Below are 13,075 nucleotides of genomic sequence, written 5' to 3' on the forward strand. Positions count from 1 at the left end.
TTGTGGTGAACAGTAATCCCCTCTCCAGCACGAGTGAAACACAAAGGCTTCAGCTTTCATCCCACTACCTTGCGTGTGCCCATTGAGGTAGTCCTAATTCTTGACCCATTTGACAAGGTTTTCCACAGGTCGTACACCCAAGATGTTAACCTAAGAAACTTTAAGGCCCTTTTCACACTTACTTTGAGATGCATATACCTGAAATCATAAATTTCCCTGGAACAATTAATTTAATGACTGTGTGAACGGTCTGGAAAGCAAGCCTCTCTCCATCAGCGTCTACCGGCTATGGTAACACAAAACAATAATTACAACCATTTTCGTTACAAGTGGCATCTTGGGAACCTTTTAGAATGTATCTTCTATACACTAGAGCCATAGCTGATTAAGTGATTTGTAAAGTGAGAGCAGAATTGGCAGGCGCAGGTGGATGTCCAGCCAGAGGATGCAGGCCTGTGGTTGCCAGCCCCAGGCAGCTCTCAGCATCAGCACTGCTTGGAGCCAGGCTTCACAATATTAAGAACTGTGTAGCATGAGCTGCTTAGATACCTCAGTGGATTGTAAGCTTGCTGCAAAAATCTGATCTGTAAAATACAGGTCAGCGTTCACATTCAGGAGGTTCATGTAAGCCTTTCCTTCTGATGCATATTGTAAAGTAAGAACCTCTTAATTGAATGATAAAAAGAACTATTATTTCGAGTAATATGCGACGATTTAGGCCATGGTATGGACAATGTATGTGGGCACTGCAATCACATCAGCTAATGAGCTAAATGCAGCTTGCGACTGCTCTGGAGATAACATGTGCTCATGTCACTGGTTCTGTCCTATATATATATATATAACATGTGCTTATGTCTCTGGTTCTGTCCTATATATATATATATAACATGTGCTCATGTCACTGGTTCTGTCCTAGCCAAAAAGCTGTAAAGGAGAAAATGGACGATGAGACAAACCAGTGCTGCAAATAAGTGGCATGTCATAAATAGGCAGTAGTTGTGTCCTGCAAACACTTGAACCTCACACTATGTAAACTGCTGAGACGAGGGATCCAGTCTCAACAAAAAGCGCCTTGAGACCCTTACGGGTGAGTAGTGCGCTATACAAGTATCAATTTAACAAAAAGACGGCAAAAGATGAAGACAAGTAGGTACGAAATGGCATGACACTTTAAATGGGGTTTAAAACAACCTTTTCATTCAACACAACGTGCACAAAATATTTTAAAATGATACCTAAACATGGAGAATATGAATGGAAGACTTTTGTCACATTACAAAGCCTCGGGTTCAAAATTAAATAATAATAATGTCACTTTAACGGAGACAAATAAAATATAGTAACTATTTTAAACTCTAACAACAATAACACAACATGCCCAAGGGCTGTAAACTTAATCCGCTCCTTATATATTGAAATACCAATATTTACATACCCATTGTTCTTAACATGTGCATTCTTCAAGTGAACATAGCTTGACGGAAAGATGCCCTATGAGGAAGGAAAGTACAAGGGTTAGGATCTGCAGTGAAACTTGCAAGTTTGCCTAATATCAGCCACTTCTACTTAAGCTCTCTCGGTATATTGAAGCCATTGTAAACAACCAGCTGCACACAGACACAAGGAAGGCCATCAAACCTCAGCACAATCACAGGTGACTCAGTGACCCTGCAGATAACTAGGATCTGTTTGAGGTTATCTGCTCTGGCTGGGACACAGCACGGAAAGAATATATCAATACAGTGATGATGTTATTTATCGGTATTTGTTCAGAGCAATGGCGTCAGGCCAGGCAGGAGTTCCAAAGACAAGGCGAACAACCAGACTGAGTATCCACGCCGAGGTTGAAAATGAGACTTGTTTATAGCACGAAGTCACATATTCGCCCATAAAAATACATGCAATTCATCCGCAAACCGGGTTCTTCCTTCAGTGTCAAAATGCTACCTACTGGATGAGTGGGCGCGTCACCCCAGAAGGAGGTTTTTGTGCAGGCAAAAATGTCCATCTGTGTTTTAGAATGTGGAGGGCTGAGCGGTTATGTGTTCTCACTGTCCTTAATCACTACTCTCATGCTATAGCGTGGCGTAGGTGCCCAGATCTACACCTACGGCACCCAACAGTGTACTAATATTCAAGGCATATAGTACCCTAGCCATACATTAGAAGGATATTGCAAATCACCGAGGAGTTCTGTGACTATACAGAGGCAGAAGGCTGAGTTTCTATAGAAGGTCATGGAACTCTGGGGTGGCTGACAATATCCCTCAAATGGACAGCAGAATGTCATTTATTCCTCATAAATATATGCCATCAGCCTCCCCTATAAACCGCTTAAATCTCAGGTGTCTAGCTCCTTCATAGGACACAGATAGCATGGTTGTAGACATGAAGAAAAAAAGCTGAATCTGTGTATTGAAATTAAATAAGCAAAAAACATTTCGTAACTTGTTGCAAAAGGATATTAAAATCAGATTAATGTAAGTAAGATTTTAATGCTGTAGCTCAGAACGTATAGAGAGATGAAGAGCCATTCTATGGTTGCTGTAATAACCTACAGTTTGCAAACACAGACATGTTGCCATAAATACCTCCTTCAAGTTCGCGTCTGGCCTTGGGACAGTGCAATACTTGTAATAGGGTGCACTATCCTTATTTGCGCTTGGCGTACCCATATAAATAAGCGTCATGGCGCAAAGAGGGATAGTGCGCTTATTAAGTAATATGGGCCCAGTTAAGCATTCACAATTACACAATTAATACTGATGACACATTTCTCTTATATTATGCTGAGTGGGAATCATCTGCATACTGAGGCTAAAAGAGACATGTCAGCCAGTATCGACGTTCTTGAGTCACCTCACATACTCCAAAATAATCCTAGTACTTCTTTATCAGTATCATATTGTCGTTGTCATTTCTCACTGAGGTAAAATTCATTTCCTAACTTACTACCCTGTGTTGAGCAATCACCACTAAAGAAAATGTAAGGTATCCGACTGAGCTGATGTCATGATACGGGTTCTCATCCTCTGCTTGCTTTTTTTTTCAAACTCTGTCCACTTATTGGTGCATTTCAGTGCAAGCTGATGTGTGCAAGTCTTAGGATATGTAGTTTCCATCTAGCAATGTAGTACTGTTTTTAGCACAAATTACAAATTAAAGTATATCAAAGTGGCTTTACCTTGGTATCCTTTCATGCTATCAATGCCCTGCTCCCTCTACTACGGATATCGCAATCAAATGTCTTTCTAAACTACCAAAATGTACCTAGAGAATCAACCACAGTAAATTCTGATACATGAAGAATGTGGTTTACAAAGCAATAATTGCGTGTGCAATTCCCCATCAATTCCCCATTTTTCTTGGGAAACCTCGAAATAGTAACCATCTACTGTATCCAGTAAATACCTCACCCAGGGAAATAGTATTTACTGACTACCGTAACTACATCAGCCCATTGTGGTACACAAATTATGGTGGCTCAGGCTCCCCCTTTAAGGCTATGTCTGAAATAGTTTGATATTTAAGACTATCTTATTCAAGTCCACTGCAGAAGAAAATAATTAATGTTAAAAACATACATGGTGTTATGGCCATGAAGTTGGGACAATAAACAATCTGAAATTTCCGTATTGAGCCAATAATGATTCCAATTATGATCATCTTAACTGTAACTTAAACAAAATCACATTGTCTGGCTTCAAGGCCCCAATATTATACGATTTTGCAGATGGAGCCAAGGAGGCTAATCAAAATCAAACTATTTTGGGTTTAACTGGTGCAATGTCTGAACTTACACCTGTTCAGCTCATTTTAATATTATTTTAGTTCAACAAGAGACACAAAATCAACACTGAACCCAAAACATTAGCCACGCAGTCTCTGATCTGCAGAACAAGGAACAATCTCAAAGCACTCAATGCTGGATGTGACTGTAAAAGAATGAGAATCATTCAGTGAAGAGCAGGCTAGATCCACTAAGGATGAAAAGCCAAGCCCCAAATATATGGTGGCATGGTTCAGGAAACTAGATGAACCTACTGTTCTTAGTAACACAAAGACGGAGACGGCTTCTCCATACTAAACCAGGGCTCGAAAATTCCACTCGACCGCTCGCATAGTCGAGCTAAATTTAACAAGGTCGAGCTGTTTTTAGGTCCTACTCGCCCTTTCTGGCGAGTAGGAAAACAAACCAACTTTTGTCCTGGGTCTGTGAAAAATGAGCAAATGTGACAAGATAACAAGATTTAAAGGCATTTGTATTGCTCACAAAGTTAATGAGCAATAAAGATGCCTTTAAATCTTGTTATCTTGTCACATTTGCTCCACTTTCAGAGACTGAGGTCAAGTAGGTTGCAGTTAGGTCGAGGACATTTTTTCATCATCAAAAAGGGTATCAGATTTGGAGACCAGCTGTAAATTAAGCTTTGTTTATCTGGTTTGTGTTTTTTTCTACCGTGGGAATGTCAGCGAGTGCAAACCTCAATTCTCGTTTCACAATAGATCAGCTTAAAGTGAGTTTATTCATAACTTAAATAAGAAATACAAAGAAATACATAACCTATTTAAAAGCCCAGAGTAAACTATGAAACAAGCTTTTAGATATTGTCAGAAAAGCTATTGTTATTTGGAATTAGACAGATCTCAGCGCCAATACTACAACTTTAGTATGTAGGGTCTCCAGTCTGTAAAACGGATCACTGACAGAATATCGACAGTCAAAATATCTAGGTAAAAATATAGAATGCCAGAATATCGACTTCCTTTCTAAAAACAGGTAAGTACAAAAATATTGACTCCAAAATATCAATAGGAAAAAATATAGACAGTCAAAATATCGATTTTTTTAAATATAGAATTTTTTAAATATCTTAAAAGTAATTTAAAAGTAATATAATAATAAATATAATTAATTTAAACATACTTAAAATACTTAAATAAACTTAAAATTAATAAATAATTAATGTAACTAAAAAAATCTATTTTAAAACATACATATATAAGTATATATATATATATATATATATATATATATATATATATATATATATATATATATATATATATATATGTATATATATATATAAGTATATATATATACATATATATATATACACATATATATATATATATATATATATATATATATATATATATATATATATACATATTATTAACAAAACATATACAATATTTTTTCCGTAAGATAGCGAGAGGGTTACATTTACTATTCACACACCAGAGAGTGCAACAGTAGGGAAAGCGTTGGATACAAATTACTATTCCTACTCCAGTGAGTGCAACAGTAGGGAAAGCGTTGGATAGCATAGAGGTAAAAATTACTATTTCAACTCCAGAGAGTGCAACAGTAGGGAAAGCGTTGGATAGCATAGAGGTAAAAATTACTATTCCCACTCCAGTGAGTGCAATAGTAGGGAAAGTAAATACTTCATATATAAATATAAATAACAAATATTAATACCAATTACAAAATAATTATAATATTTAACAATTTTATAAAATATATTAATTAATCAATTAAAATTACAAATAAAAATTAACTCATAATAAGAATTACCTACTAATACTAATTATTTACCAATTACCAATAAATTAATTTATAATATAAAAATAAAAAAAATTAGACAAAAAATATATTTAAAAAATATAATTACTTACAATTAAATTACTTCCCAAGCTATTCCCCTATAAGCACACAACCCACTACAGAATATAATGTAATAAAAGTAACATATTTATCAATTAATCAATTAAAATGAATTACCAATTATATTTTAATTAATTACAAATTAATAATTAACAATTAATTCTAAATAAATATCAATACATAAAATAACATTTAATTAATTATAATTAAATTACTTTCCACCCTATTCCCCTATAAACCCACAACCTACTACAGAAAATAAATCACTAAAATTAACATATTTATCAATTAATCAATTAAAATTAATTACTAATTATATTTTAATTAATTACCAATTAATAACTCATTAACAATTCATTCTAAATAAATAACAATAAATAAAATAACATTTAATTAATTATAATTAAATTACTTCCCACCCAATTCCCCTATAAACCCACAACCCACTACAGAATTATATTACACAAAAATAAAAAAATAATATTAACTTATCTTAAATTCGATATTTTTGTTGTCTATATTATGTCTAGTCAATATTATGTCCATTCTATATGTTTGATTCGATATTATGTCCATTCTATTCGATATTACATTTTTCTAGTCAATATTTTGGTAGTCTATATTATGTCTAGTCGATATTATGTCTAGTCGATATTATGTCCATTCTATATTTTTTACTCGATATTATGTCTAGTCGATAATAAAAACTCGATATGTTGACTCTATACCCTGTAAAACATCCTCGGTGCTACACAAATATCAGGCAAAGCAGCATGGTCTGTGAGCACCAGCCTAAGCTCTCAATTCTCTTGCCTTTCTAAGTCAAGCAAACAACTATTGTTTCGAAGAACAGAATCCCTTCATCTACTCCTGCTTCTGTCTTGATGACAGCACTCAGAGTTGCCTCGTATACTGACTTCAAGAAAGATGCAATAACTCGCTTTGAACACTCTTCTACTTTAACAGTGTCGTAATTCATGAGATCAACCACAAACTATCTACCAGAACAATAATAGCATAAGAGGGTTTCCAACCCACATTACATATTACTGACGGTAGACATGGCATTGAGAAGATATATAAACTAGCCACTCGTGATTTGACAGCGCTGCTGTTCAGAAACCTGCTTTGATTCCTGCCTGCTTCCTCCGCGCTACAGGAGTAGCATAAAACACCCCTTGGCTGTGCTGAAGGATCGGCTTGGAAGCCGGAGATCACCGCGTGTCCGCAGAGGAGGGTGAGGCGCTGGCCCCGGGACTGCGAGGACCAGCATACAACAACTCCAGCTGGTCCTCTTCCCGCGAGTGCCGCGCCCCCTCACAGTGACACGCCCCCAGCCGAGCCCTTCAACTTCTCGCGGCACCCGCTTCGCGGGTGCCACTCGTGATTTGACAGCGCTGCTGTTCAGAATCCTGCTTTGATTCCTGCCTGCTTCCTCTGCGCTACAGGAGTAGCATAAAACACCCCTTGGCTGTGCTGAAGGATCGGCTTGGAAGCCGGAGATCACCGCGTGTCCGCAGAGGAGGGTGAGGCGCTGGCCCCGGGACTGCGAGGACCAGCATACAACAACTCCAGCTGGTCCTCTTCCCGCGAGTGCCGCGCCCCCTCACAGTGACACGCCCCCAGCCGAGCCCTTCAACTTCTCGGGGGACCCGCTTCGCGGGTGCCACTCGTGATTTGACAGCGCTGCTGTTCAGAATCCTGCTTTGATTCCTGCCTGCTTCCTCCGCGCTACAGGAGTAGCATAAAACACCCCTTGGCTGTGCTGAAGGATCGGCTTGGAAGCCGGAGATCACCGCGTGTCCGCAGAGGAGGGTGAGGCGCTGGCCCCGGGACTGCGAGGACCAGCATACAACAACTCCAGCTGGTCCTCTTCCCGCGAGTGCCGCGCCCCCTCATAGTGACACGGCCCTACAACAGCCCACACCATAAAAGCGATCTCTGGAACGCGCAACGCGGAACGCGCGCGGGTCGCAGCCCGGGGCGAAGCCCGGGCAAAGGGCGGGCCGTCTGTGGCCGTCCGGGGACGTCCAAGGACGGGACGGGCCACCCCATTTACATTTGTTCTAAGAGCTCTGGACCCCATGAGTATCAGGAACCATCGGTAAGCTTTGTGGGTAAGACGCACACACTAACAACTAATTCTTCCAGGTTGCGAATAAGGTCAAGGAACCCGCTACATCGTTTTTCTCAGCTTTTTACTAAGCATAACACACCCTTTTTATCACAAGCCTTATTTCTGTTTTCCTAAGCAAATACAGCGAAATAATAGCAATTTCAAAAACTCTTCCATTGACTCGTCGACCTTCTTAATGGCATTAAAAAAATTACGCTCACGAACAATATATATGAGGCGCATGGGTACTGACGAAGCCGTCAGAAAATCCACTGATAAGGCACAGAAACCAGGTCAGTTAACCTGTACTCCAGCTATAAATAAATATTTTTCCTCCCTATCCGTGAAAAAACACTCATCCATTAATACCACAGAAGTTGAAAATAAGCTTGAACTCACTGAAAATAAAGTTGAACATCAGTCGCTACTCTCTATTCATCAATGCAATCATAATCAAAGTTTCATAACCACCGGGAGTAATCAAACTAAGATCACTTTTGCTGAGGATCACCAAAAATCGATTCAAGATATGTCTCAAATAAAATCCTCAACTCCTATAAAACTCACGGAGAGCGAACTATGTTTGGAGGATTACGCAAGTAACAACACGAAGATTGAAAATGAAAAATCAGAAATTCCGCTAAGTCAAAAACATCCACTTACTAGTTCTCCTCAAAAATCACCTCAACACTAGTCTAATCATGCTACCCTCACTGATCCTTATTTTCCAAATCTAACTTCTGCAACCTCTGTTTCACCCCTGTCAAAAGCTTTGTTTACCCTGCAGGAAATCATGGAATCAGTTCTTACCCATCTTGGTCAAATCTTAGCTAACTCAGATGACACGCTCGACGTTCAAATAGGTATACTTAAATTCCTAGTGGAAGAAAAAAAGAAAAAAGATCTAACTAATGTACTGTCAAAAAAACACGAAACAGATAAAACGCCATACTCAGAAGGTGACCAAAATAACGAAATTACATCTCCAAAAAAACGAGACGCTAGTTCTCAAACTTCTGATGTAGTAATAACAGAGTCTAAAACCAAGGAATTAAGGAAATACAAAAAATCTCCCATCACTTATTCTCTTAAAAGACTATTCAGAGAAGATCTTAATAATACTCCCAATAACATAATCAAGCCGTTTCCCATTTTCTCAAAAAATGTAAATAACACGGACTTAGATTCAAGAGTCTGCGACAATAAAGTGGAGACAATAAGAGTTTTCGCTGAACAGGAAACAAACCAAATGGGGACGACTTTACACACTAAAGAACAGGAAGCTGCCAGGGGCAAGAAAAAGAGAAGAAAACCATTAAGAAGAATACAAAAGAAAAAAGGGTGCAAACTTAAATTCCAAAAATCTACTTTCTTAAACAATCCCGTGGACCCTCCAGCAACTCAAGTGACACCGAGGGAGATATCTTTGAACCCTAAAGCAGAAGAATATTGTCCAGCCCCAGCAATTAAAATAATAGAGCCAAAGATCAGCGACACAAAAGTAATACAAGACAATAAATCCCAATTGTGGGAAGGAACTCCATCAAAGCATGTAATAATGGAAGAACTCTTCCCTACAGACAATATGCCATTCAATCGAGGCAGAATAATTAATCTTTTACAACAAATCCCATCTCTGCAATCTCTTACAAGTAATGAAATAGATCTGGTACTCTTTCCAAATAAAAATAATGACAAAATAGCACAAGTTTCATTTCTGTCTCCAGTGCTCCCAGGAATAATAATCAGAGAGAAGGAAATCCTACATAAGAATGGCTATGATGTGATCTCAGTATCTGAACCCAGAAGAAGCATTCAAAATAACGACTCAGTTGGTCAATTTGACAAAAAAAGAAAAAATAACTTTAGTACTAAATGGGGAGACTCCGCACCAAATAATACGGGAAAAGACACACTAAAAATTTTAGTAACACATGGTGAAAGGACAGTATGGTCCCGGGAGTCCGAACTAAGTAACGCTGGAAATTCAATAAAATCCTGGGCATGGTTATCGGCGACTTTAAACTGTAAAAAAATGGATAAACCTCAACAACATCTGGTTTAGCAAAGGCTTGACGATAGCGACATGGAATCTGGCCGGGAAAACAGCTGAGAAATTGAAAGAAGCAACAAAAGACCTCCCAGATATCCTTGCTTTACAGGAAACATGGTCAATTGAGTCATTCTCGCAAAAAGGATACTACGTTTATGACATCCCCGCAAAAAGATCCAAAAGGGGCCATGCGAAGGGAGGTCTGGCAATCTTATTACGCGAGGAATATTCTTGGTCACAAGAAATTATCGATACAAATTCAGATAACCTACAATGTATTAAGGTGTCATTCAAATCCCAATCAGCAACCGCCCAGAATAAAATACTGCTATTTAACATCTATGCTCCTCCCAGTAATGAATATGATTCCTTATTTGACCTCTTAACGGAAATTATTACTCACATACTTGATGATCGCCACTATATGCCATACATTATCATGGGTGATATGAACGGCAAAATTTCAAATAGAGAAGTTGAGAAATGGGCCAAACTTTTTAAAGAGGAATCTCTTGAAATATCTCTCCCACAACTCCCTAAGGGAGCTAAATCAGATAAGAGAGGAAGATCATTGCTATCATTCCTTCCTAGCATAAATGGGATAATCTTAAATGGTAATACTAAGGGAGATAAACCAGCATCCCACACAAGGCAGGGAAACGGAGCTCCGTCTACCCTTGATTACTTTATCTGTGGGATAGAAGAAAAGGAACAAATCACCCAACTCTCAGTTAACTTTAAAGAAGACAGCGACCATGCACTTTTATATCTAACAACTCTTTGGATTGCACAGACCAGTTTTACGAACCAGCCAATATTCTACAAAACGGAAACCGAAGTAAATATAGTCCAACGTCGAATTTATTGGTGCTCAAATAACTTGGACTATTTAAAAACTCTACTCACTCATACCCAGTTGTTGACTACCATCCATTCAGATGATCCTATACAGAACTTCGAAAATATAATCTATCATCTCAAGTACGCACTTCAAAGCAAATCAAAAAAGGATAGACCAGTGAATAGTAAAAACACTAACAGGATAAAAAATTGGCATCAACCTACTGTAAAAAAGCTCAATAGATTAATCCGAGCACAACATCTGAGTTTCTCTTCGGCAAATAAAGTGGAAATCAACAGATTAAAGAATCAAATACGAAGAGGAAAAACTAAACAGCAAAAACTGGTTCAGGACAACAACTGGATCGATATCCAATTAACAGTCAAACAATGTAATCAGCGCAAATACTGGTCTCTGATTGCGAAAATGACTGGAACTAAAAAGAAGCTGGAAGCGACCCCGGTATCAGAGGAAGACTGGGACAGTTACTTGAGCGTTTTATACAAATCTAATTTTACAACTATGGTAACGGAATCTGTTGCTCAAGAGATGGAAACCGAGGATACCAAGACCATCAAGACTTCGGCAGTCTCTATTGCTATGAATATTAAAAAGGCAAGAAGCACGGGAGCATCAGGCCCAGAGCAGATCCCCATTAAGGTCTATCAAGCCGATCCTAAGAAGTGGAGCCTGATGCTTTCACCTTTGTTTAATTACATCTTTGACTCAGGAAACATACCAAAGTCTTGGCAGGGAAGCATAATTATTCCCATACACAAAAAAGGGAATAGAAACATAGCAGGAAATTACAGACAAATAGCGTTGATGGACGCTGCCGGGAAGATCTTCGCAGCGGAAATATTGGACAGATTAAAATCCTGGGCATTTTCGCTGGAACTAATTCCCATGTTTCAGGCTGGATTTCGACCTAATCACTCAGTTACAGATAATATAGCAATTTTCCAAACAATTCTTGATAAATACGTATCAGGGAAGTTACAACCCATATATGCAGCTTTCATTGATTACACCACTGCCTTTGATCGAGTGGATAGATCGACTCTGTGGAATAAACTAAAAAGGCTGGGAATCCCTGAACGACTGTTACAGGTAATAGTGAATCTCCACAGCAACACTTGGTGCCGAGTACAAATGGGGAGCGATAAGGGCTTGTCTAAAATAATATGGACATCAAATGGACTAAAACAAGGGTGTCTCTTAGCCCCGATTTTATTTTCTTTGTACTTAAGTGATTTACCATCACAACTGCAACAGGGTTTATGCACGCCCCCGAAGATTGCCACTCAGCGCATACATGCTCTATTATATGCGGACGACATAGTCATGTTTGACTTAACGCCTTTTGGACTCCAGCGCCTTTTAGACATTTTATATAACTACTCTAAAGAAAACTTTCTAATTCCTAATACTAATAAAACAAAAGTGGTCGCATTTTCAAAAAAGAAAAAAGGTGTTAGGTATTGCTGGAAGCTGGGTGGGGGGAGGTTAGAGCAGGTAGAGGAATATACCTATCTGGGCAGAATTTTTTCTTGCAATACGAATAACATCAAACAAATTAACCATCTAAAAAGGAAATGTGATTTACATGCTGGGGCCATCTCACGATTGTACTCGGCCACTGGAAATAGGCACTTCTCAGCTTTAATAAAAGTCTATAAAGCTAAGATTCCCCCGGTTCTGTCATATGCCTCTGAATATATTCCTTCGAAACAATGGTCCTACATGGATTTAAAAGAGGGCAAAACACTAAAGAAAATACTGAAAGTCTCAACCTCTACACCAGTGCAGGCACTAAGACTGGAATTTTCTATCACCAGCGCATATGCTACAGCTGTAGCAAACATTATCAGGTGGGCTTACAACCTTCTCCATTCTAAAGAAGATACTTTACGAGGCCTGTTAAAGATCGAGACTTTTGATAAAAATTCTACTCATTTTATCTTTGTCAGAAATATGAGAGCGGCATTTCAGTTAGCTAAAATCAGTTTAGAAATTTTGTCATCTTGGACACCTGCTCAACTCAAACTCTTCCTAAAAAAATTTACCCCTAAATTGAGTTTTGAGCTTGATCAATTACACTGTATTAAATTATCTATGTATAAATCTTATGCTAACTCTTTGGAATATAAGCATGATCAGCCCTACCTAGACTATTCTCTCACACACGGTGCAAGGCGGGCAATTATGATGTTGCGTATGGATATATTACCTGTGTTAACCTTTACCTCTTCCTGGAGAATAGATAGTTCTTCGCTATGTACTCTCTGCCAGGGGGGTATACAGAATCTTGAGCACCTCTTATTTATATGCCCAAACAACAAAGTGGTAAATGCTAGGTTAACGTGTCTTTATCCCATCTATCGGACATGT

At 38.4% G+C, this 13,075-nt stretch overlaps 1 protein-coding gene across 1 annotated transcript in view; it reads right to left on the reverse strand.

The window, feature by feature from the left end:
* DOCK4 (dedicator of cytokinesis 4) overlaps positions 1-13,075 on the reverse strand; it is a 1,616,764-nt gene that overhangs the window by 1,202,529 nt on the left and 401,160 nt on the right. The window contains exon 4 of the mRNA XM_086919301.1: positions 1,439-1,494. Within this exon, the coding sequence (XP_086775427.1) occupies positions 1,439-1,494 (56 nt within the window). The remainder of the gene's footprint in view (positions 1-1,438; positions 1,495-13,075) is intronic.

This window comes from Lissotriton vulgaris, chromosome 1_1, assembly GCF_964263255.1.
Source record: "Lissotriton vulgaris chromosome 1_1, aLisVul1.2, whole genome shotgun sequence".
Classification (NCBI taxonomy): Eukaryota; Metazoa; Chordata; class Amphibia; order Caudata; family Salamandridae; genus Lissotriton; species Lissotriton vulgaris.